General features: G+C 36.0%; 1 protein-coding gene across 1 annotated transcript; it reads left to right on the forward strand.

Moving 5' to 3' along the window:
- Window positions 1-2,080: 2,080 nt before the first annotated feature.
- LOC149559514 (iron-sulfur assembly protein IscA-like 3, mitochondrial) lies at window positions 2,081-26,225 on the forward strand. Its single transcript, XM_089833427.1, has 3 exons — window positions 2,081-2,598; window positions 25,361-25,478; window positions 25,654-26,225. Exons 1-3 carry the CDS (start codon window positions 2,385-2,387, stop codon window positions 25,721-25,723), a joined length of 402 nt encoding a protein of 133 aa, XP_089689553.1. The 5' UTR covers window positions 2,081-2,384; the 3' UTR covers window positions 25,724-26,225.

Raw genomic sequence — 26,225 nt, forward strand, 5'->3', positions numbered from 1 at the left:
CACCGGGACTTCCCGGGAGGTCACCCATCCCAGTACTACTCCAGCCTGAGCGCGCTTAACTACGGAGTTTCCTCCTTAGTTAAACCCAAAGCTTGCAACCCCATTTGCAAAACCTTCACCAAGTGTTGTGCCTTATGAACCATTCATTAGAAAGCCCCTTAAGCTCATCAATTGATAAGTAGGAGATAATTTCCACAGCTAGTCAAATTGTGATATGAATATCAGGATTTAACTGTGTGATTTTGAGTCAAACTCGATGACCCATATTTCATGAGTAGTGATTCAACATGAATCCATCTCTCATGAGAATAAATGGAACACTTAGCACTCATTGGATCTAGGTGATGCTCACAGGGGTGAAGCACCGGGACTTCCCGGGAGGTCACCCCTCCCAGTACTACTCCAGCCTGAGCGCGCTTAACTACGGAGTTTCCTCCTTAGTTAAACCCAAAGCTTGCAACCCCATTTGCAAAACCTTCACCAAGTGTTGTGCCTTATGAACCATTCATTAGAAAGCCCCTTAAGCTCATCAATTGATAAGTAGGAGATAATTTCCACAGCTAGTCAAATTGTGATATGAATATCAGGATTTAACTGTGTGATTTTGAGTCAAACTCGATGACCCATATTTCATGAGTAGTGATTCAACATGAATCCATCTCTCATGAGAATAAATGGAACACTTAGCACTCATTGGATCTAGGTGATGCTCACAGGGGTGAAGCACCGGGACTTCCTAATGAATGGTTCATAAGGCACAACACTTGGTGAAGGTTTTGCAAATGGGGTTGCAAGCTTTGGGTTTAACTAAGGAGGAAACTCCGTAGTTAAGCGCGCTCAGGCTGGAGTAGTACTGGGATGGGTGACCTCCCGGGAAGTCCCGGTGCTTCACCCCTGTGAGCATCACCTAGATCCAATGAGTGCTAAGTGTTCCATTTATTCTCATGAGAGATGGATTCATGTTGAATCACTACTCATGAAATATGGGTCATCGAGTTTGACTCAAAATCACACAGTTAAATCCTGATATTCATATCACAATTTGACTAGCTGTGGAAATTATCTCCTACTTATCAATTGATGAGCTTAAGGGGCTTTCTAATGAATGGTTCATAAGGCACAACACTTGGTGAAGGTTTTGCAAATGGGGTTGCAAGCTTTGGGTTTAACTAAGGAGGAAACTCCGTAGTTAAGCGCGCTCAGGCTGGAGTAGTACTGGGATGGGTGACCTCCCGGGAAGTCCCGGTGCTTCACCCCTGTGAGCATCACCTAGATCCAATGAGTGCTAAGTGTTCCATTTATTCTCATGAGAGATGGATTCATGTTGAATCACTACTCATGAAATATGGGTCATCGAGTTTGACTCAAAATCACACAGTTAAATCCTGATATTCATATCACAATTTGACTAGCTGTGGAAATTATCTCCTACTTATCAATTGATGAGCTTAAGGGGCTTTCTAATGAATGGTTCATAAGGCACAACACTTGGTGAAGGTTTTGCAAATGGGGTTGCAAGCTTTGGGTTTAACTAAGGAGGAAACTCCGTAGTTAAGCGCGCTCAGGCTGGAGTAGTACTGGGATGGGTGACCTCCCGGGAAGTCCCGGTGCTTCACCCCTGTGAGCATCACCTAGATCCAATGAGTGCTAAGTGTTCCATTTATTCTCATGAGAGATGGATTCATGTTGAATCACTACTCATGAAATATGGGTCATCGAGTTTGACTCAAAATCACACAGTTAAATCCTGATATTCATATCACAATTTGACTAGCTGTGGAAATTATCTCCTACTTATCAATCTCTAAACTTATTTTCCTATATTATTCAAAATATTTTGTTTTTCAAAAGTGGCGAACCATTTATTATTATTCAAAGTATAGTTGAAATAATTTTTTTATGAAAAGGTACAACGTTGAGAAAACCTTATAAATTCAACACACCTTTAAACTACTAATTTAATACTGTTAAATAAAAATTATATTTGATTGAGAATTTAAACTATTATAGAGAAATTATAATTAGTTGAATTTATTTCTTTTCGTAAACTATAAAATGTGTTATTAAAATATCAGTAGAAGCAGGCATACAGAAAGAAGCATGTGGACGGGGCTGATCTACCTATGTGACCGACCTCTCAAGTCACAGAAGCAAAACTCAATTTCAATTCGAAAATAAAAAACCCTCTGAAATATCCGGGCATCTTATACGAGTGACGTATATTGTGCTATGTGTTACAGCAGATCAATCTCCGTCACGGCTATATTGCGTCGGTGTATCGGAGGAAGGAAATAGTTTTAAACAGTCAATTGATGGCCAAGGAAAACATGGTCGATTCCAGCCGATCGGTACTGTAATGAGCGCAATAATAATAAGATAAAATAATGGCGATACGGCGAACCGTGTCCCTGGCAAGGGCCGTAGCAGAAAGGGTTGTAGAGGCCCCAGTCGTAAGAGCAAGGCGAGAGGCATTGACATTGACGGACACGGCAGCTAAAAGAATTCGTGAACTGCTCGAATTGCGACAGAAACCCTTCTTGAGATTGGGGGTCAAGGCTCGCGGATGCAATGGACTCTCCTATACCCTTAATTATGCAGGTAACCTGATAAAAATACGTTCCATTCATTTTAATTTTCTTTTTCTTTCATATAATTTTATGTTTTCCATGTAAATTTTGAGTTTTTCTATTGTTGTAAACAAACATGGGGTTGGGAATGCATTCTGTCAAGTTATATTGGTTTCTACCTGTGTACTTATGTACCCCATATTAGAGTTCAGCTCTCAAAAATCCCCCTGGCCTGTCAGTTTGATTACTACTCTGATTGGATGTTTTAATGAGAATTGTGCATGACCTTTTTTTTTATTGTCAACTTAATTTCGAAAGAAGACTCTGTAAGGCATCGGTCTGCAGTGCAGAGGTTGCTGCTTCTATTTGTAGCAGAGAGATCTTGTGTTCAGTTCCAGAAATGGGAGGTTAAATAAACTTAATATCATAAAAAGACTCTGTAACTGACTGAGTATGGTGGTTTTTAAAAAAAAGTACAGACTAGCCTATACCTTCTCCCGTGACAAATTTCTACCATTAAGCCTTTTAACAAACAAATTAGCAGGCAACCTGGGGAGCTACTGTCCTTTGGGTGATTTCCCAACTCTCTTCTAGGATCAAGTGATAGGCTTGCGGGGCGTCTCCATCTTGTTTGATGGTTGTCCATCTGCGCACGACCAGGGGCACAAGTCTGCACACCAGCGGCAACAAGATTGCCCAACAAGGTGGATCCTCCAATTTCCTATGAGCTTGTTAGAGGCTATATAGTCTACATACCACATGCAATTCAGATGATAAATGGTCACTATTTATTGCTGATACTTGACCTCATGGCATAAGAGGCAAAAAGCTTGCAATGCCTGTGCCGCTGCGTAGCCTGAAATATGTTTCTGTTGTTCACTCCATTTGTTTAGGATTCAGTAGTTGCAAGAAAATTTAGTACTTGATCATAGTTTCTAGAATAAATTGCTTATGGAGAATATAAAGGAGGTGGATGGATGGATCACCAAACTGTACAATACATTATGCAGAGAATTAAACACTACAAAAACATTATTTCCATTGATCACAAGACAAAATACGTTGATTTAGGGAGCTCTGCAGAGTTATCCTAATTTCTTACATATGAGATTAGACCGCACACCTTTTAGTAGTTGAGGTAAGGTAGTTTTGAGAGTTTCTAGAATAAATTGCTCATGGAAAATATAAAGGAGCTGGATGGATGGATCGCCAAACTGTACAATACATTATGCAGAGAATTAAACACTACAAAACATTATTTCCATTGATCACAAGACAAAATACGTTGATTTAGGGAGCTATGCAGAGTTATCCTGATTTCTTACATATGAGATTAGACCACACACCTTTTAGTAGTTGAGGTAAGGTAGTTTTGAGACGAATTTAATAGTCTAGATTGAAATTGTTATGAACATAATAAATGGATTGATTATTGCATTAACAATGAACTCTTAAATATTGTTTACCAGATGCTAATTATAACTTAGTCTAAAAATAGACTTTATGGAGAAAAATTAAAAAGAAAGACTATATGACCATTTACTGGAACTAGCTAAATATATTGAGATATTAAAAATATTTTAATACCCTCCCTTAATGGTAATTCTATCAGCTACCCTGCAAAACACATTACATGTCTTTCAGTCACAAATACTTCAGAACAATCTTATGTTGCTGAGACCCTCCCTAGATCTATAGAATGTTAATGACCAAGTGTAGCCAAAAAAACAGAGAAGGCTGTCACCTTCATCATAATGATTTGTTGGTGCAAGAGTAGAGCCTTCTATTGACACTTTCCACTGACCCTCCTAGAATCGGCAAAATTGCCGACCAAACATTATCACAGAAACATCCAACATCATGTTGAGTAATGAAACTGCCCTACCTTGGAAACAAAGATACATTGAGAACAATTGCATAACCCTCCAAACCAGTGTAGATGAGTAGAGTGACCCAAAATGGATTGTGCAAATTCCCATAATTTGATGAGTACAAATTATCATTTTTTGAAGAAAAGCAGTAAAAACCTTGAATGAACATCCCATGTGATCTTTGCTTATTACAGGAACCAGAAATGATTTTTGAGAAGAAAAATCGACCAAAACCAAACATGGTTTTAGGGGTGAAAAATTAATCAAAACCAAACAAAAGAAGATATACGGATCAAAGAATACAAAACTCCATTTTTGAGTAAAAGCAGTAAAACCCAACTGAATTCCTTCCCATAATATGAGCTGATCAGAAGGCATAGGAGTCAAACTTCTCATCTGAATGAGGAGTAGCTGGGTTCTTCTATTGAGACCAATCCTGTGAAGACTGCATGACTGCCAACTGCTTCCTGCAATCTTTCTTCATGTGACCCACTTGTGACAATTATTGCATTGGACACTGTTCTTCATGGAAAATGTCAAAGGTTCACCTGATTCTTTTTGCTGAGAGAACCAAGAGGTACCTGTGTTCTTAGTTGAGGTTTGCACTGGAAAGGTCACGTGCTCAGAAGTGGTCAACCTAGTGAGACACAAAAATTGAGGTAGATAGAATACTGGAAAAAAGATGTGGATGTACCTTACCTGCAAAAAAATCTTTGAGAACCCCTACAACAAGGAGTCCGCGTTGTTTACCACCAACAATTTTTAGGAGGATGCAATCCAGGTTTTTGGTGTTTCTTGATACCTCAACAGACTAGGACAAAATAGTTTTGTCTATTCTGACACTTTCTCAGGTACATTTTTTTGGCGGACAACAAAGATAGGCCTCTATCATGATGATGGACCATGGGGTGTGATCTGAAATGTTGATACTAAACCTCAAACACGGTCTAATCTAGAAACAAAAGCTATTAAAGATAAGGCTAATGGATGTATGAGTGAGGGATTGCATAAATGGCTTTATGATGGGTTGAGCTTCTAACCAATCCTTGTTTCCCCAAACTAACTAGGCATAGGAGGGTGCTATCCTCTATGGATGCATGAATGATTTTCATATTGTCAATGCTCATCCAAATACCCTATGAAGGCACAATCTAAATGAACATCTCCAACAGAAGTTAAAACTTTTCATTTAGGCCTAAACTGACCCTACACCTTTTCTTACAATCAACAAGTAACAAAAGCTATGAACATAGCTTCACCATTGATCACCATTCAACCATATCATCCATTCAATCTGATTTTACTGAGACATGAAATGAAATCTAAGTGAGGATTTTGAAGAAACCATGCAACACTTCAAAGCAACATTAAGTAATTCACCTTGAAGACCGACAATGAATCATCATTTACTTTGATAGCATTGTAGCAACAATTTGATCAAGTTTCTTGCTACTTTAGTACTAGCTAGCTAACTTCTCTCTAGTCTCCCAATCTCTTGAATTTAACTGTTACAAATGAGAAGGCCTTGGCCTTTTATAGCTGTTCAATTACAATGAAGAGCCAAGATCGATTCAAGATTAAGGGCCAAGATTATTCCCTGCAAACTCTAATTAGGGTTGCTAAACTGCCAGCCTTCACCTTGTGGGTCAATAAGAAAATTAAAATGCTTTTGCTAGGAAATGAGAGAATTTCACACTTGGCATGCTGTGATTGAATTTACTTGTAGCTGGAATTATTTTGATTGGAGAAGACAACTAGGTGCCACCTCATCATCTTCATCTTGTAGACCTCATCAATTCTTGGTGAAGAGAAAATATCTCTTGATACTCAAAATTGCCAAGTCTTTAATTGTGATGGATATTCCCAAATTGCGTCATCTTCTTGAATCTTCTTCCTTTTCATTCCTGGAAATTTTCTCATGGCTATGACATGAATCACCTTTATCTCGTACTTGTAAACTTGGTTTGAATTTTTCTTTTGATAGCCCTGCTGTTGAATTTTCTTCTCATTTGAAGCCTTTGAGCCTTGTGCCTGCCTTCTTGTGGCTTGCTCGGAGTTCTTGAGTTTGGTCTTCGCTACTTGAAGTTTTGAGCATCTCCTGGCCCCTTCTGAACGATCCACCTTGCAAAACAAAAGAGGGAAAACATTAATCTTATGGAATGATAAGCAAATGTAGAAGATATGTGAAATTTTAATGGAAATAACATTGAGTCATTATCAAAACAATAGACTATGGTAGCTCAAGATTAAATTCCTTTTGATTGATTTTCTTCAAGCTCTAGATTGATAAAACTTGGAATAAATTGGCTTTCAAAATCTGGAAAATGAATAATTTTCAGTTGATGTTTTGCCCGGATTCGCCCTCTTTGCAAGTTTTAAGTTATGATTTTTATAAAATGGCTTCACTATTTTGATTTGAAATGCATTTTCTTCAGGATTTTGGGATTTGGATGAGTTTGAGACACATTTATATGCCCAGATCCAACTTTCTTTCTGTACTTCATCTCAGATTTTAGAGAAAATCAGTGATACATTGTCTCCCCCAAAAATTCCCTCCTATGTCTTAAAATCTCAGCTAAAGATGAAAATACTGTCTTTTGGAAGAGGTAAGTCTGAGATTTTAGCCAATTCGCTGTAATTAGAGGAATTCATTTTTATCATCAAACCAGACCAATTACAGCTCTTCCTGTAATCAGATCAATTAATTTGGGCTGCCTAACCCTCTCTTTCACACAATTTAACTCCCTTTTACTTCCTGCACTGACTGACTTGATAAAGGGGCAAAATGCATCATTTTGGTTTATTTAAATTTTCATATTTGCATCCCCTATTGACTTGTTCTCTGCAGTCCAATTCTGGCCAGATATTTGAACTGTCAAGGGATTAAAATCCCAAGCAGAGGCTCGAATCTGCCCTCTCCTTAGGTTAAGTTCTATGTCTCCTATCAAACTTTAATCACTCCTTGGCCCTCTCCACTTCATTTCCCTTTGTTTCCTTCTTCGTTCTTGGATTCAAACTTGGATTTTTAAGGTCAGTTTGCTTCATTTTCCACTCTGATCTGGTTCACAATTTGACCTTTGCTTGTAAATTGCTGCCTCCATTTGCATTTATCACCGTTTTCACCCTTCTCTTTACACATTAGGAGCAAAAGATATGCTTCTAACACTCTCAGTTCATGATGAAAATTAGGGCTTGGTTGGGATTTTTCTCAAGAGACAGGTGGATTCCCCTTGTCATACTCCAAACTTCACTTTGCTTTGTAAATTGACCCACGTTCTTCCTGCTTAATTTGCCTTAGTTCTTGGACTCGAGCGCATCTTATGTGACATTTGATCTTGATTATACCCTTGCTTTGGGAGCCTTGATGGAGAAGGGGGAAATTAGATGGTTGTTGGGACTGAAATCCCAAGAAGAGGGTAGAATCTTTTCCTTGGGAATTTTTCCACTTCATTATTATGCCCTTACTTTGCCTTGAGCTCATTTGCCTTATTCGATACCCTCAATTTGGTTTGAAATGCAAGCTCCATCCTTGATCTGATCTGAATCACACATTTTGAAATCTGATTCCCCCATGTCCGCTTTCATTCTCCCAATCTGATTTTGAGTCTTTCACTTAGGATTCGATCTTCAAACCATACCAAGTTGCACCTCTATCATGCTAAAACATCTACACCTTGGCGGATTTTGAGGATGAGTTGGGATTTTGCATTAATTGAGGGGGTGAAAATCAAGGCCCTGCTGGGATTTCTTAAGAGGTGGATTCTGCCTTGCCCTTGGAATTCTACCCTGTGGTCTTCATCCCCAAATTTAGTCTTTTTTTTTTCTTCAAACCCCTCCTCAAGCTTGCCCAAATGGATTTGCTAGGAATATTTATTGTGTTCTCTCTCAACCAATTGGCCCAAGGGTCCAATCCAAATGTTGACACTACTTGCCTATCTCGCTTTCTCAACTTGCTTGAGAACTTATCCTTTTATCATAGAGACCTGACTGACTTCATGCTTTTTCTTACCCTTACCAACCTGGAAACTTGAAAAATGTTGCCAAATAAAACCACCTAAGACCACTACTCCTACTGCTAAAGCAAAGAGAGGGGGTTGCAATCGGACGATGGTGTGAAAACCCGACAAAAATGCTGTTGTCTTAATTTTACTATATTACTATATGCTCACTTTCATATGGATTGGTTAATTTTCTAATGGTTATCACTGTTCCATATATTTGTTTTCTGTTGTTCAGTCAATCTCAAGAGTTTTCCTGAAAATATTTCCTGGAAATATTTTACATAAGATGAAAAAGTAGCAAAACAAACTATTCCGTTTCTCCTTTCAAGACAATGTATCTTGTTTTTGCATTTTTGAGAGAAATTTACAGAAAATAATGAGATTTGTACCATATACAACATTCTAAATATATATATATATATATATATATATATATATATATATATATATATATATATATTTGCAAAAGGTTAGGAGCTTCTTGAAACCTGGCACAATTACTGTGGTTAAGACATTACACAAATTTTCCAAAAATAGGGAAAATTTCACAGGAAGAAAGAAAGAGATTATATGCATTAAAGTGTATTTGGTTTTGAATATATTAATTTTGGGTTTATCTCTTCTTCGGTCAAAGATGCTCTGTCACTAAGTTTGGCAAATCGCATTTGGGAGACTACCTTCACATTCTGGGTACAACTGTATCACACACAGGTATATTTTGGTGATGCAACATTTCAGTTTGTCAAACTTTTGCAAACTGAATTGGCCACTCAAACTTAATTATTTCTTTGTTGGAGGACGGTTACATTTTTATTAAAAAAACTTTCACATCTGTTTGCATTATGGGGAATATAAACATGAAGGAAAGATCAAGGAGTTTTAAGAATGGACACATAACAAAAGGAATTGAAAAAGAGAAATCAGTCAAGAGAAATATAGCATTGCAAAAAACTGAATACTTGAAATAAGAAGATTTAATTCTTCAGTGTAAGAATGATAGAACATCATCACTATTAGAGCACAACTTAAAACCTAACAAAGATTCATCTTGTCTATTTGCAAGGTCCAGTAAAAAGATAGATGAATTCTTTGATAATGCTAATGTTATTAAAACAGAAATGAAGATAAACAGCAAAGCACAAACAACAATGGACACAACAAATTATCCAGGGAAAACCCTTCTCCTCAAGAGAGAAAACCCAGGCACAAATTTATCATGTGTATTAATGAAAGATCAGAAAATCTGAACTACAATATTGCCAAAAAGTAGAGTGAACTGAAACAAAAATCAGCCCATCATGCGAATACCATCAAGACATATATATACTTGTCTTGACCCTTAATCATCTTGACAATGAAGGGTCAGGCACTTACAACAAAGAATGACCTTTTAGATATACAAGTCAAATGAAGAGACACCCACAAAAAGATAACGATGCTAAAACATCAACACTCCCTCTTAAGTAGGGAGCTATCTTTTCAGATATCCATGGCATGGAATCTCTCAACACGACACCCACAATGACTACACCCATTTTTAAGGAAAACAAAATTTATCGCGGAGTCTCTCAATGTGATAATGTCACAGAGTCACTCAACACGACGTTCACCATGGCTGCTTCCATGTGTGAAAAGGTTGAATGTGTACAAATGCTCATCGTGGAGTCACTCAATGTGCTGTCATCATGGAGTCTCTCAACATGATGTCCACCATGGCTATGCCCATGTATGGAAAGAAACACATTCAGTCTCAGAGATGAATGGGGGTTTGCACCTCATATTTCTCCATCTTAAAGAAATAGACACTACAAGGGCTTTCACCGTACATTTCTGTCACAGAGAAATATACATTACAAGGGATTTCACCTCATATTTCTGTGTCTCAAGGAAATATACATTACAAGGGATTTCACCTCATATTTTTGTGTCTCAAAGAAATATACACTACAAGTGCTTTCACCTCATATTTCTCTATCACAAAGAAATATACATTTCAAGGGCTTTCACCTTATATTTCTCTGTCTTAGAGAAACATACACTATAAGAGCTTTCACCTCATATTTCTCTATCATAACAAGAGATTTCACCTCATATTTCTTTGTCACAGAGAACTGAGAAATATACATTACAAGGGATTTCACCTTATATTTCTCCATCTCGGAAAAATATACATTGCAACAAATCTTCATGATGGTGTGACTCCCTCTAAAGATCCAAGTACTTGCATCAACCACTTGATCCCCTAGTCCAAGATTTCCTGTACTACTTGCCTTAGAGGAACGGTTTCCTACACATCTCTGAAACTTCTGACATGCTAGAGTTCAGAATTGTCCTCCACAACCTCATTCTAGATCACCCTATTCTAAATAGGTTTGGAGAGCTACCGATGTCATATCCAGATTGACTGCAATTCTGTTCTTTGCAACTAAAGAGGTTTTCCAAGGACTGTAGCACCTAGCCTTGCGAGACTGCAATCCACTTAGATGACACCTTCATTTCTTCACAAAACTCCCTCTTGATCCTTGCCTCAATATAGAAATTTTTGGAACCCTCCAATGCTGAAATTGACACAAGATTTCTTTTGATTTCTCCATTTAACTAGTAATCCAGTTTCCTCACTATCAGGCAATCTCCCAGTTACACTTTCTAGCACGAGAAAGCCAAAAGATTATACATTACTTGCATGACCAAAACACCCTTGTGCACAACCTCTAGATCTACATAGACACCCAATCTTCTCACTAGTTTCAGCTATGTCTTGCTATAACCGATTCCTTCCAAATACCCTTTATCTTTGCGGTACAATCTTCAATCCTCATCAAACACCATCAGCTTGATTATGATTAACATCTGCCAGTGACAAGTTCATCTCCTTGATCTATAAACTGAAGAGATCGTTTCAACAACGAGGGAACCAATGCAAAACCTTCTTTATGGAAAGATTGTTCAACTCAATTATCACCTCCAAAGTTTGAATCTGTATTCTCTATAGCTCCACAACACTATTAGTGATAAAGCTAGTAATTGACTAAGGTTATAATAATGGCTGCACATAATAATTTTCATTTTATTCGTCTAATGCCCCTTTCTCTGCTCAGACTATCAATGGTTTCATTCTTGTCCTACAGATAGAGACACAGCTTTCGGGTATTGAACAATCTCCAATGTTAAGCTGACTCCACAATGTTTTTCCTTGTTTTTGTCTAACGCCGCTCTCCCCGCTCAGACATTACTTAATGGTTTCATTCTCATCCTACAGTTAGAGACATATAGCTTTCGGGTATTGAACAATCTCCAATGTTAAGCTAACTCCACGACATTCTCTATGCTCCACGAATATGCTTTTGGCTTTTGTATATGACTCATAAGACCCTGTCTCCAATCCTGTTAGAAGCTGATGCGAAATCATGAAAAGATCCCTGTGGCATATCAAAGACTTACTCATGGTAAAATGGATATCTCAGCCATGAGCAAGATACACACAGTGTCTTCAAAAATCACTAATTACCTGAAACACCTCCCTTCCACTATGGCAAATCACAGTAGAAGTCGCTTAATGAACAAGAAAACTACCATATCATCTATAACAACACTAGAATAGCTACTCTTCTGGTCTTCAAACTTCACTCGGTAATATGTATGAGTATATTGGAATGACCAAGAAATATATCTGAATTACACTATGACTAATGAAACTTAACTTTACTCCTTTGACAACCATAGGATATTCAGACGATAAAATTGGTAACTGTCACTTTCCCTGCAAATATATTTTCGTTCCCAATGAATTTAAAATGGTAGTCGCAATTTTGAAAGATTTGAAAGTATTAAAAATAGAATGGTAATTATATTAACAATGAATTTTAAATAGAAATTAGAGATGCTTATAATAGTGTGAACAAAAAAAGAAAAGTTGTCTAAACAAAGACAACATCTAAACAAAGAATTTAATTAAGGCAACTAAAGAGAAAGTGTAAATGGCCATTAACTAAGATTCTAAGAGAGCTAGCTAAATATAGTGTTAGCTTTTAAAGCTCTACAATCATCACTTTATTTCATCAAAGTTGAGTGTGTGTATTGTGGCCTTGAGTCCTTTTTCATACAAAATCTTCAGCGAGTTTCAGAAAGTGACCGATATCTCAACTACACCTTAGAGAAGTTGCAAGTTTCTGAAAGTGGCTGATATCTCGACTACACGCTAGAGTCAATCGCTTGGTCGTAGGTATTAATAAATTTAGAAGTCACGACTACTAATTGTTAGTTTGTGTTTGTCAACGACTGAGTGATTAGTGCGTCCCATCCTAGTGCAACTTCGCTAGGGCAGTTGTATGAACTAATCTTGTTTCTTGTAAACAGATTTTGCGCGAGCTTTTCTCTATTTCCTAGGAGCTAATGAAGGCAACATTAGATGCACGCCTTGTCAAGTAAATATATAAGTGGAGTGGCAAATGTTTCACACATTGTTTTTTAGTTTCTTGCACACACTATCTATTTTGTTCTCTCCATCTTGAATTCATGCAGATGGTAATCTAAAATCAGTTGTTAGGGGTGAAAGACACCAAATTGAGTAGTGTGATTCTGGGGATTTCTTGGAGAACTTTGAGAAGACTAGCAGAACTCCTTGGCAAGAATTACTCTTTCAAAGCGGCCTAGTGCATGTAGGAGGTTTCCCATCCACCATTCATTGTCCAAAGTTAATATTTGCATGTTCACTCAGGTACAATTCTCAAGTGGGAGAGATTCAGATAGTTATTGGTAAAGTGATGACATGAATTGACTTGGAGAGCATTTCTCAAGCTCTGTGCATTCCAAGAAAAGTAGTGACGACAAAATTGTTTGTGAGTGCTGGAGAAGAATATTTCAAAACGCGTGAGGACTAGTGTAGAAATGCCATAGTCAAATCTTGTCAAAAATCTAAAATGCGTGGTAAGTCTCAATTACTCACCCAGCTCAAGAAAGTACATTTTAAAGACTAGATTGCACAGATAATCACCTTGTTGCACTGGGTAGTTGGTAATGCTCATTCCGAATCCTTCGAATTCTGAATGTGTAGGTTCATTTTAATGGTATGTGGTGAACAAGATATTATTGACTAGGCCAACATAATTAGTTTCCACATTATCAAGCATTTGAGGGATTTTTCAAAAACCATGGTGCTCAATTTGTACTCAGTTGTTTATATTTTAGCCAATCAAGAGAACTCATGGTATGGCTTGGTAACTCAAGAATTTCAAATCTCCCATGTACCTATCTATAAGAAGTTCCCTAGGTAACTGCAAGAAGAGGAATGCAAAATTATTTTCGCATCTATGTTTATTTCTAGATGAAAATTGTTAGAGAATTAAAGAGAAACTCCAACTTGAGAATTTCTCATGAAGCCGCTGACATGGTTAAAGATTTTGGTAGTTTTAACACTGAATTTGATAAATTTACTACTTGAGGATAGGAGGTTTTGAGAAGGGCCCTCTCAAGCTCCCTCGTTTGCCAATTGATTTATAGATATTTTTGGAGGTATGTCCTCAAATGGCCATGGTTAATGTTAAATATTTGAATATGGGTAAGAGAGGGTACTCTTTTCCCTTGTCTATGTCTTTCTTCACTTGCAAAACCCCCGCTGTTGTGAAGGGAATTGATAAGCTTTTGAGTAGCTTCCATTTTCAAAGTCTGTCTGAGAGAGTGAATTTTGATAGTAAGGGATATGCAAGGCAGAATTTATACGAGGCCAGAAACTATGTGCATGAACCTAATATTGTAGACTTATAGGAAGATTGTTCAGAGTAGATTGAGGTGTTTAAGAGAATCTACACGAGACTTACCCTGCAACAAATTGAGGCTTTCAGAGTCTCTTTCTACATCCCTAGTGATGCAGTAGAAGACAAAATTCTCATAGATTTTAATTATCACCATCTTCTGGACAAGACTCAGCCTAGGATTGATAGATCTGAGAAAGAAAGATTTGATTTGATGGCTTGTACAAACACCTGTGCTCATAAGAGCATTAGATTGGTTAAATGGGAAATGGAAACAAAGGGGTGATTCTGCTGGGAACTAGAAATCTTCAGGGACAGAAAGACAAGAAATAGGTTCTGCTACTACTAATACGCCTGTTAGCTTAGTGATTGATCAAATTGGTTAGAATTTACAAGCCCAGGGAGATGGAGATGAACTAGACAAGAGTAAGGCCAAACAAGATGACATGGCTACTCTTGTTAAAGAGAAAGAAACCCTGCCTGATTTTGCAACCATATATCAACATATAATGGTTGACACTCCATTTCCCTCATTTTTTGAAGATTATCTCTTCCCTTGTGCGAGACAGCCTTGTGTTAATAGTAAGAGGTGATGAAGATGCTGGTGAAAGTGCAAAGCCTGAGATAACCTCTTTTGCATAGCTGAAGTAGTAAATGGAAACGAAGAGAAGAAAATTCACCCCTTCAACTGGAGAAGTCGATACTGTTACTCTGATGTTCTAGAGTTCTCGTAAACCCAATAGGGCTAAGCGAATGTCAAGAATTATCATTGATCCCACTTTAGGGCACAATCTATTGGAGATAGGAGATTCCCAAAAGAGGTCAGCAAAAATGAAATAATTGAGGTTGACTATAAAATCAGTCACATCAACATGGGCCCATCCAATCTATAGAAGCATAACATGCTAACTTGTTTTCTAATGCATTAATTGAGAGAGCCAAAGAGACAAAGTAAAAGAACCATGATATGCGAGCCCAAATGCAGCCCCTCAGGGAGTTTGCCTCCACAATTGTCAGCTTTGCTACGGGGGAAGCTTTGAGTTTTAGTTAACCTAAGATTAATTCTGACATTCTCAAAAAGGTCAAAGGAAGCATAGAAAGCGCCAGACTGTCCACAAATGGGTGGATAAATTGTATCAAAGTGGCCTTGCTTACATTGCTAGGTTTAGTCAACTCTACATTGATATAGCTAGTAAAAGAAAATAGCTGGTTGAAAAACTGCAACAAATAAGGAAAGAACAAGAAAACACATAACTCTCGAAGGAAATTGCAAACCTACTAGCTATGCGCCCTATGGTGCTGGCAGTAGAAAAGATAGTGGAAGACAACAGGGAACTTGATGTGGCATGGCAGGACTCTGTAGATTGGAAGTTGTTCATCTACGATGATTACATAGGCTACATCAAAAAAATCTTGGAAAAGTATATTAGAAACCTGGTGGATATCAAGCATAATATCGATATTCTAGAGGTAGATTTAACAGACAGATTTGATGAAAACATTACAGTTTTCAGAGATAAAGAAACAGTTTGAAGTTTTTTCACGATGAAATAGGCAATCTGCAAGATTACCTCATACTTTTATAGGTTGAGTAATTTGCAGGTCCTCATGAAGACATTTAGGATGAATTTAGAAATATCACTCGAGATTTAAATGAAGTTGATTGAGAATTTGCTAAATGGAGGACTAGGTTATAAATCACCACAATACCAAGGAGTAAGGGCATCACTGCGGTGGTTACAAAGTACAAGGAGTATTACAAAAAAGCTCAAAGAGATGGAGGCTGCGAAGGATCAGGAAGTGGAGGAAGTTAAAGGACAAAAGGAAGCGATGAGATAAACTCGTTATGAGTTTGTTTTGTTTTTATTTAATTTTTCTCTAAGTTCATTTTAAAGACTCGGTTATAAAATGGTTGTTATCAAGAAACCATTTCTTTATTATTGTTTAAATAGTTGGACATGAGCTAGTTTTAGGATCATTTGGGTAAACTTCGATTTTCTCTCAAGTGTAAAAGTTTTTTGTTATTTTGTTTTGGAAAAAAAATTCAGTTTCAATAGAATATTTTTGCTGGCGGTTTCAGATATGCATCATCTTTGAATTGTATATGAATTCCTCCTTTACTTGGTGAAAAGTTGACAGTGAGTGTTGTCTATTGGAATGTTATATGTTTGGTTATCTCTTTGCTGTAAAAGAATTATTTGTGAATAAAGCTCTTGTGGCGATGATTCAAATTATAATGGTTTATCAATCCTTCTTCAGTTTTTTGACATTTCGTTGGTGCCTTCATAAGCTTTCTAGTTAAAAGACATCCTTATTTCGCTTTCTGGTTAAAAGAAATCATAAGTTGTTAGTAGTTTATAAAGAATCTAACGAAGGTATCTACCACCTTTTAAAATAAGTAGAGAATTGATCATGAAATGGTTGTCTTAAGATTGATTGAATAGTGGCTACATTTATCATCTCCATGGGTGTAAGATTATAGAGTTAGGTGACAAATTTGTTAACCAACATATAACAAGAACTTGAGATACTAAAATAATTTTAGTACCCTCCCTTAATGGTCATTCTCTACCTTGCAAAAAACAATACATGTCTTGTACTCACAAATACTTCAGAACATGTTTCTGCTGCTGAGACCCTCCCTGGATCTGCAGAATGTCAAGACCAAGAGTGGACTAGAAAAAAACAGAGGTGGTCCCTTCTACAAAATGATTTGCTAGAGTGGGAGTAGAGTTTGTTGTTGACTCTTCTATTGACTCTCTTGGAATTTGCAAAACCACTGACTATAAATCATCACAAAATCAGGGTAGGCTTTTCGACGTGATCACTACCATATCTTCTTCCTCTATCTTGGTAAGGCCACCTGTTCAAAAGATGAGGAACTTATGACTTTTAAATTGTTGTTTCCATCTATCTTACTACAAAAGATTAGTGTAGAGATCAGAGAATGTCAGAGCAACACTAGTAGAAGTGATATTGGGTCTATATGAACTGCTTGTAGGATCAAGGTAGGCTTCTTGACATGATCACTACTATATCTTCTTCCTCTATCTTGCAACCAATAGCTTCAAGTTGGTCATGCATGTCCTTCATTTTCATAAGATGTGCCTAGAAAGACAACATCTCATCCATCATGATAGAAAACAACATTTTTTTTCAGAAAGAAATCTTGATGTCTCAAGATTAGTGTAGAGATCAAAGATCGTTAGAGCAACACTAGTAGCAGCGATATTGGATCTCTATGAATTGCTCGTAGGATCAAGATAGGCCTTTCAACATGATCACTACCATATCTTCTTCCTCTATCTTGCAACCAATAGCCTCAAGTTGGTAATGTATGTCCTTGATTTTCATGAGATGTGCCTAGAGAGACAACTTCTCATCCATAATGATAGAAAACAACTTTTTTCAGAAAGAAAGCTTGACTTTTGTTGGATGTCTCATGAAGATCCTTTAAAATATCCTCGATTTCTTTAGTTTTTGTGCCGAAAGGCACCTGAGGTAGCTAATTGTTCGGAACTGAGATATTGATCAACTTGACATCTTCTCAATTACATTCATCCCATTTATGTTGATTTGTTTGAACTATCGTAGGATGTGGTTCCATATACCCAAAACAATCTGAGCAAGAAACAATATTCAAATATTGTCATCATCTGCCCTTCTATGTGTTGTAATTGTGGCCATTAAACCGTTAACTTCCTTCCAACATAATGTTGGTCAAAGATGCCATCACTGAAACAGAGGTTGCTGATCAACTTAGTGAAGACACAAAGATTGAAGAAAAGAACACATTAAAAAAATTGAAACTTGATAAGGAAATAAACTCGATGAACTTGTAAAAAAATTGTTACAAAATAGAACTTTGATTTTTTTTAAATACGAAAAAACCAGATTCCAAAAATATTAACACGAATCCCAAATATAGAACTCTGTAAAAATTCAGATTAGGGTTTGATCAAAAAATTTCCAAAAAATCCTCAAACAGTAACTCAAAAAGGCTCAAAATAAAAAATCCTGAATATTCCATTAGAAGAAAAAAACCAAAAATGCAGCCTTGGTAAGTTGCGCAAGTTTGATTGCTGCTGAAAATTCCCACAAGAATGCGTGCAGACCAGGGATATAAAAAGCATTGAAAAAAACCCAAAACCGGCATGGACTGACAAAAAATCCAAAATGCTGCTCATTACTGACAGAAGCTGGACCTGCTAAAAAAATCTCAAAAATTCTTGTTATTAGTGGTAGACAAGGCCCACAAAAATCACAGTATCAAAACCCATAACCGCATTAGATTATATACTGTAGGTCAAATGTTGTGTTGATTGGGCATAGGAATCGTGAGCCTTGGATGCTAAAAGAGTTCGAAACAGAAAATGCTTGTTGATATAGGACATGCGAGGTGCTTCTTTGTTGGTATTGGTGGAGATGTGGACAAAGTCCCTATTGTAGATGGGATTGAATTTTGAGCATGGGTGAATAAAACACTAACGAAAATCGTGAGCTGTAGACTGCTGAAAAATCCACAAAGCACTTGGTGTTTTAGATTGTCAAAAAACAAGGAAGACCAGACACTAAGATTGTAAGTTGGGAAAAATTTTCTGTGAAATCCTCATTTATCTGGACAAATAGGTGTGCTTTTGGCCAACAAAGAAATCCACAACTTTGCAGTAACTTTAGCTGGGTTTGAAAGAGAATGCAAAAGAAAAAATTCAAAATTTCACCACAGAAGTTTTTGCTAAAAAATTCTAACCATATTGATAGAGAAGTTTTAATTTATTTTTCCTCATGTGTTTTCCAAATACGAATTATAGGAAAAATATTCTCCCGGAAAACGTACTCTGATACCATGAAATTATTAAAAATAGAATGATAATTGTATTAACAATCAACTCTTAAATAGAGTTTACAAATGTGAATGATAGCATAAAGGAAAAAGAAAAGTTGTCTAAATAAAGACAACATCTAAATAAAGAACTGAATAAGGAAACTAAAAAAGAAAGCCTATACGGCCGTTAACTAAGGTTCTAGAAGAACTGGCTAAAAATAGCAAGAACCTAAAATACTCAAATAATCTTAATAAGATTAAAGGAGAAAAAAAGAAGTCTAGAAAATGACTGCAAATAATTTGATATACTACTCTTGAGCAACTATCCGCTCCTGTGCTGAGTAATGGACCCATTGTTGATTCCCATTATTAAAGTCAAACTTAGATTATTCCCTTGTGAATTATAATGTTACAATGATAATGTATATTCAATGCCCAACTTGAATTAATCTTAGGCACCAAGATTATAGTGTAGAGATTAATTAAATCATAGAAATATTAAGGGCTCCTCCAGCCAGTGGGTCATAATTATCTCCAGAATATATAAAGTCGCGGCAAAAGAAAGCACACCAATACATTGGAAATATTCATCCGAATAAGTGTGTTCAGCTTCACCCATGAAACACTAAATATTTTCTGAACAAAATTACAATATTTGAATCAAATATTAATGAAAAGCTGGAGTAATGTTTTCAACAAAAAAGAAATTGTGGCATTGTTCTTCCAGTCATATATAGATTCGTCAAACCTTAGATTATGGATAACCAAATCAACAGAATTAATATTGAGCTGTAACCAAATTCCGAGAGAAGAGTTGAATCCGAAAGCTTCAACAATCAGGCACTGTAATATTCATAAAATATTCTTATAGATACCAATTACCTCAAATCAGTAAATATCTAGTAATTTATCTTCGGAGAATTCCAATTGACCAAATCAACAAGGATTCCTCTTAACTAAGCATGTGAGTAGATTCTCCTCTGGATCCCTTGTCTTTGCACGATTATAATATTCCAGCAATTGCTCTCTAAAAGGAACACAAAAGTAGAGAGCCTGCCTGAAGAACTCTGCTTGGATGTATTTCTTGAGCTTGCCTAAACCCACTCTGATACCATGTTAACGTTTTAATACTAGAAATGAAGATGAGCAGAAAAACACATACAACAATGGACACAAGAAATTATTCTGGGAAAACCCTCCTTGAGGAAGAAAAACCCAGCCACAAATATATCACTTGTATTAAAGAAAGATCAGAAAATCTGATTTACAATATTGTGAAACACTTGACTGAACTGAAACAATAAGCAGCCCACCATGCAAATACCATCAAGACATATATACGACTGTCTTGACCTTTCATCATCTTGATAATGAAGGGTCAGGCAGTTACAACAAAGAATGACCTTTTAGATTTACAATCAAAATGAAGAGACAAGCAAATAGATAATATCAATAAATAATACTAACAAGAATCAACATCCAAATATTGGGTGACTAGAAAATTTTGTGGAAATTGACAAAATACTAAGCATTATTAAAATGTGATAGAGCCATAGACCTTGACAAATGTGATGCAGCACTACATGACAAAATGAAGTGTGTCGTGCAAAATTTGTGACAGGTACAATTTCTGAGGCTGATATTTGTGTACAACATGTTTACAATTGTGGTTTGAGTTTGCTGAAGAAAATGGCTTCTATAGTTGGTAACTTGGTAGATTAGGTGAAAAACAACAAGGTAGTTTTTAACTTTTGATTTGCATAATCAAGGATAACAAGGCACATGTTGGATGATATTGATAATAACTAAAGAGAAGTTGTCGTGATGAACAAGTGATTTCAAATGCCATATGGACAATGTTTATCACAAGTTCACAGGAAAAATCATTGGTATAATGAAGAAAAATGCTTTTATGATTTATCCTTGGGAATGTTGAAAGTACCACAAAAGATGTCAAAACTGATTCATTGCATGACAGACAACTATCAATCAAGAAACTATGAGACGCCCTCTTTGGGATTTAGTATGACTTAAAACACTAGTGAGGTTAGGTCTTATTGGTGGTTGCATACATGTGAATCATGAGTCAAGATATGATGCATTGGGATGTTCTATAATGGGTTTCTTTAATAATCCTGACTTAATATGATCAAAAGTTAAACCTTGGCTAGTGGTATTTTTGTCAAACAGTTGGTATGTAATCCTGGTATTAAGCTCTGATGTTGCTGTAAATAGTTCAACTCTAGAATGTATAACAATATAACCGTATGTTGCAGTTGCTAGCGGACTGTATTGCTCAACTACGACATGCTCCTCCAAATCTCCTTCAGAAGCCGTCAATGCCATACACTCCTCTGTCAGCACTGACTGGTGAAACCTACTGTGGCGTGAATGTCTTGAACCACGGTCTTTCTGATGCAATGTTTTTCCAGTTATGTGTGGTCGTCGGTTAGAAGAGAGGATACCTGTGTAGCTATGCCATGACCCCCTGTTAGGATATTAGACGTCTTAACTATCACCTCTAATCCCTGCATGCATACCCTGCTATTGTTTCCTACCATCACTACTGGAGTGAGGATATATAAGTGCAATGTTCACTGTGGAGGAAAGCTGAGCCGTCGTCCAACTATCCTCATTAATCTCGTGCTCTGCTACTGTTGTTTTGAAGCTAGTAAAATACCGAATGTATAACCGACACCAAAGGAAATGCAACTGACACAAGGTGTTCCTTTCTGCTGCGGTATGAATGAACTCACTGCCTTCTGTCCAAGTCTGTATCATGCCAACTGGTGTTCTGTGCGTTCAAGCACTCTGTACTTATTTTTCTGCCTAAAACTCCAGCTTTCTATCAGCCTTCCAAATCCTCAATTCAAACCTTAGCTCTGCAAATGCAATGTGAGATACTAGGTTTACGTTTAGTCTCTCTATTCCTCCTTAAGGGGTTTCATCCTTAGGAAGTATCCAGTCACAATAACTAACCTTTAGGACTCTTTTAATAACATATATTCATGGTGACAATCCCAAAACAACTGCCTTCTATTACAACCTCGAAATGAGGGGAGATGCGAATAACTTAGCAATGTGGAGATAAAAGCCTATTTCGTCTTTTAGTCACTTAAGTCCTTTTATTATAAAGTGACTTTAAATAATAAAGTACTTTATAAATCAACTTAATGAGAAAATGTCTCTTTAACTTTAGAAAACTCCCACTTAAAATCTCCTCTACTGAAACCTAAACTCCTTTGAGCAGCTGACATCCTAAGACAAATGCCGTTAGCATATCTAGATGGAAAGATACACCAACCAAGCGCCAATAGGTCTAGCGCAGAGAAGGGGACATTACATTTTCAGGACATCATAAATTCATCTCGTGAGTGTCAATGAGTGGGACACTACTATGCATCATAGCACCATTGAAAAGCATTCGAAGGATATGTCACCATGACCAGGATAGCTAGACTAGTATAATACCATGACTGTGAGATTCAAGTCCATTCTCAGTTAAGGAAATAGTTGTAGGCTCTAGAGATGCAAAGTCCTTGGGTTTATTGTATGTTTTTACCCACCAAATAAGCATTACGGTGAGATATATCATTTACTCAAGATACATGGATGTCATTTGCTTTATTTGAACTTACTAGAAAATATTATGGGTCATGTAGTAATGTTATTTTGCATATTTTAAAGCTAAACAATTATGAGATATGGGTTACTCTATCCAAATTGACTTATTGGGTGTAGGGGGTACATTAGCATGAGGACATATATGTCACTTTGCATCATACAATAAATTTGTTATGAAGGGATGTTAGCATGTACAAAATGAGTATTGGTGATCTTATGGTAGGTAGGAGTCTCATTATTTTGAAATGTATCAAAGATAGAATTTTTCCAACTTTGGTCTTGTATAGGAGCAACTAGAGTTTAGTAATTACATTTGTATTTACAAAGATGTATGAATACTCCAAGGTCTACAGTGAAACATTGAAATGGAACTTTAGTTCAAAACCCTATCCATATATTATGAGCATCTATTGATTATTCTGTGTGAAATAATGTGTAATGCTTAGATGGGAAATGTTTTAATTTTGATAGAAATCACTTTCTAATCTTTTGCTCAATGTAGCTTTAAAGAAATCAAACTTCACGATTTTGTCTATTTTGTCAACAACATTGAATTTCTACAGTCCATGTTATTTGCAAGTGCTGCTTTTGGCTTCAATAGTTTGAAAGATCTATCAACGTCTTAATTGCAAGTATGCTTTTTAGCATCAACGTTTTGGAACCCCCTCCATGATCCATCATCGGGATGATATAAGAGCGCTAAGAAGAAGAATGAAAGATAGAAGACCACAAGGATATAAAGAAAGTGAGGGAGGAAAGCTAGCAAGACAAAAGAAAAAGAACAAAAATGAGTAAAAGAAAGGGAAAAAAAGAAAAAAAGAAAAAAAGAAAAACAAAAAAATATCTGTTACCCCAGGTTTCCGGGACGGGGGGACGTGGGGACGGGGAAACGGGTTTTCAGGATGGTTTTTTTTTTCTCGGAGCAGGGGACGGTAGGGGACGGCAGTGGGAACAGCTATATAAAAAGTAGGGAAAATTTAAAATATACAGGGAAATTTTAAATATTCATATAAAAACATGGATAACGCATGCTTATATAAATTATAGAACCTTAACATACAATGCTTGTGTTAAATAAGTTAACTTTAGGATTCACATGAGAGTGGAAATCAAACAAATTATCAAAACTGAAACATTAATTTTATGGGACAGCCAGGGGAAAGGTTTTCAGAAGTTTCTGAGTTTCCGGGACGGGCGGACGGAGTCAATTTTTGCTAGAAACGCATCCCCGGTAACATATATATATATATATATATATATAGTGTATGAGTGTATAAGTATACATTTAAATATTTAGAAATATATAAAAAAGAATTATAAATATTTTATATAATAAAAATAAAAGGAAAATTAAGATAGAAAATAAATAAAAAGAAAACAAGTAAATAACTACATAAATAGTTATATATTTACATTTATATGTTAAAATTAACTATAAACAAAATTATAAATATTTAAAAGAAATACAAATACATACACCTTAGTTACCTGGGTTCGCTAGTTTGCCCTCAGAACCACATTTGAGTTTGAATCAGTTCAAAATATTGGTCCGGTTTGACCCAAATTTGAGCAGGGTTCCATTTGGAAGGGGGTGGTTTGAACCCACAATTTGGGAATTTGAACTTGGGCAAATTTTTGCCAACGAACGACTTTTTAAGTCATTTTTTATAACATATTTGATATTGTTTTGAGTTCCGCACCCCTAAAAAGTGAATGTAAATAGGTTATTTTGGCTTCTAACATTTTGATTCATAGATCATGATTTAATTTTAATGTTTTGAATCTTTGATTTTTAACTTGAAAATTGAACAATATGATGTTATGATCTTGATTCATGATGCTATGATTACAACTTACATGTTTAAAGTTTATGCCTATGGTGTTTTTGTTGTTTAAATGATTAAATCATATCATTTTTTTGATACTTTATGTTTCATAAATATTTATATATATAATTTTTACATGTTTTTGTATGAATGAACCCAAATCCCTTTCCAAACTTCTGCCGTACTAGTGAACCGGTTCTTCGATCCCGTATTTTGGAATCGAACTCGAACTAGTAACTAAGATATATACCATATACATGTACATACATACATGTAAATGATTACCAACAAAAATTGTACATTCACAAAGATATACACAAACATAAATACAAGAAAATAAAAATAAAAGTAAGTATAAGCATATAAATACTAAATACTAGAGATGGAAGCGTAGCTGAGGTCCGTCTTAGTTTTAGGCCTTAATTATATCGAGCTTAAATGTCCAGCTGTAATATGTTTCTTCCTTATTTTTATCTTGGGGCCTTGTGTAGCAGGAGTTTTAAAATGATCTTGTTCCTTAAGTTTGTTTTTTAATTTTCATAATATCTTTTATCATAATTGTTAAATCATCGATTAAGGACAATTATTTTGGACCTCTCTCAGGTATTTGTATCAATTCCATATCACATTTTTAGGGAAGTTAGTTCCTTAATTAGATCAGTTCATCATTCTCACCTTATTGCCACTTTTAGCAAGTTACCATTCAACACAGATCCTGGTAGATCTATTTTAAGGGTTGTTAGTAAAACCCTACTTTGCATTGTAGGAGTAATAATATAAAATACAGTGTATGGGAAGCTGCTATGGTATTGTATATTAATTTGCAGGAATGCTGTAGTTCATTTTTTATGTTGGATACTGTATAATACTTCTGTTATGTGTAATTTCTGTTGCAGACGAGAAAGGAAAATTTGATGAACTAGTGGAGGATAAAGGAGTCAAAGTTTTGATTGATCCAAGAGCACTTATGCATGTCATTGGGACTAAGATGGATTTCGTGGAGGATAGGCTGAAGTAAGAAAATGTTTCCGCCTAAATTGACTTTCAAAATGTCCATACAAGTCTATTTGTTTAGTAATAATGTTGAAGGATGTACCATATTGATTATCCTTGAAAGCAACAAAGTAAACTTCCTTTCAGAAAGAAATCCATGTTTATATAAATGATTTATTATTTATTTTCTTTACAGGTCAGAATTCATATTCATCAATCCAAATTCTAAAGGAGAATGTGGCTGTGGAGAATCATTTAAAACTTAAGCATGCATAAAGGGCTTAGATATCTTTCTTAACTATTATTTTGATGTACCCAAAAAGTTTTTGGGTGCCCAAACACAATATTTGTGAAAGTTGCTCTCATGAGAGGAAAGGAAAGATTTTATTCAGCAGGTTATTGTTTAGAGAGATATGTTACCTTCCCGAGCAGGTTTTGGCACGGTTTGAAGACTTTCTTAAATATCAAGATGAAAATTTGTCCAAATTCTGAAGAAAAGGTTATCTCATCTTCCCCCACAATAAATATAGATCTAATGTTTGTTTCTTCAATTCTGGACTTATGAACTAGACTTCTGAAATTGAGTTTGAAGAAATTCCCTAAACTTGATGGGCTTTTGTACAAAATTCTTTGAGAGGATTTGGAACAGGTAAAACAGACACACAGAGAGGCCCGTCTCTCTTGGCAATATTATGTAAAACAAAAATTTGAAGTGACAATTCTCAATTCAAAGCAAAATGAATGAAATGTAAGGTTAATTTTTTAAAA

Source organism: Cupressus sempervirens, chromosome 5, assembly GCF_028749045.1.
Source record: "Cupressus sempervirens isolate cs-2001-9-10 chromosome 5, ASM2874904v1, whole genome shotgun sequence".
Lineage (NCBI taxonomy): Eukaryota > Viridiplantae > Streptophyta > Pinopsida > Cupressales > Cupressaceae > Cupressus > Cupressus sempervirens.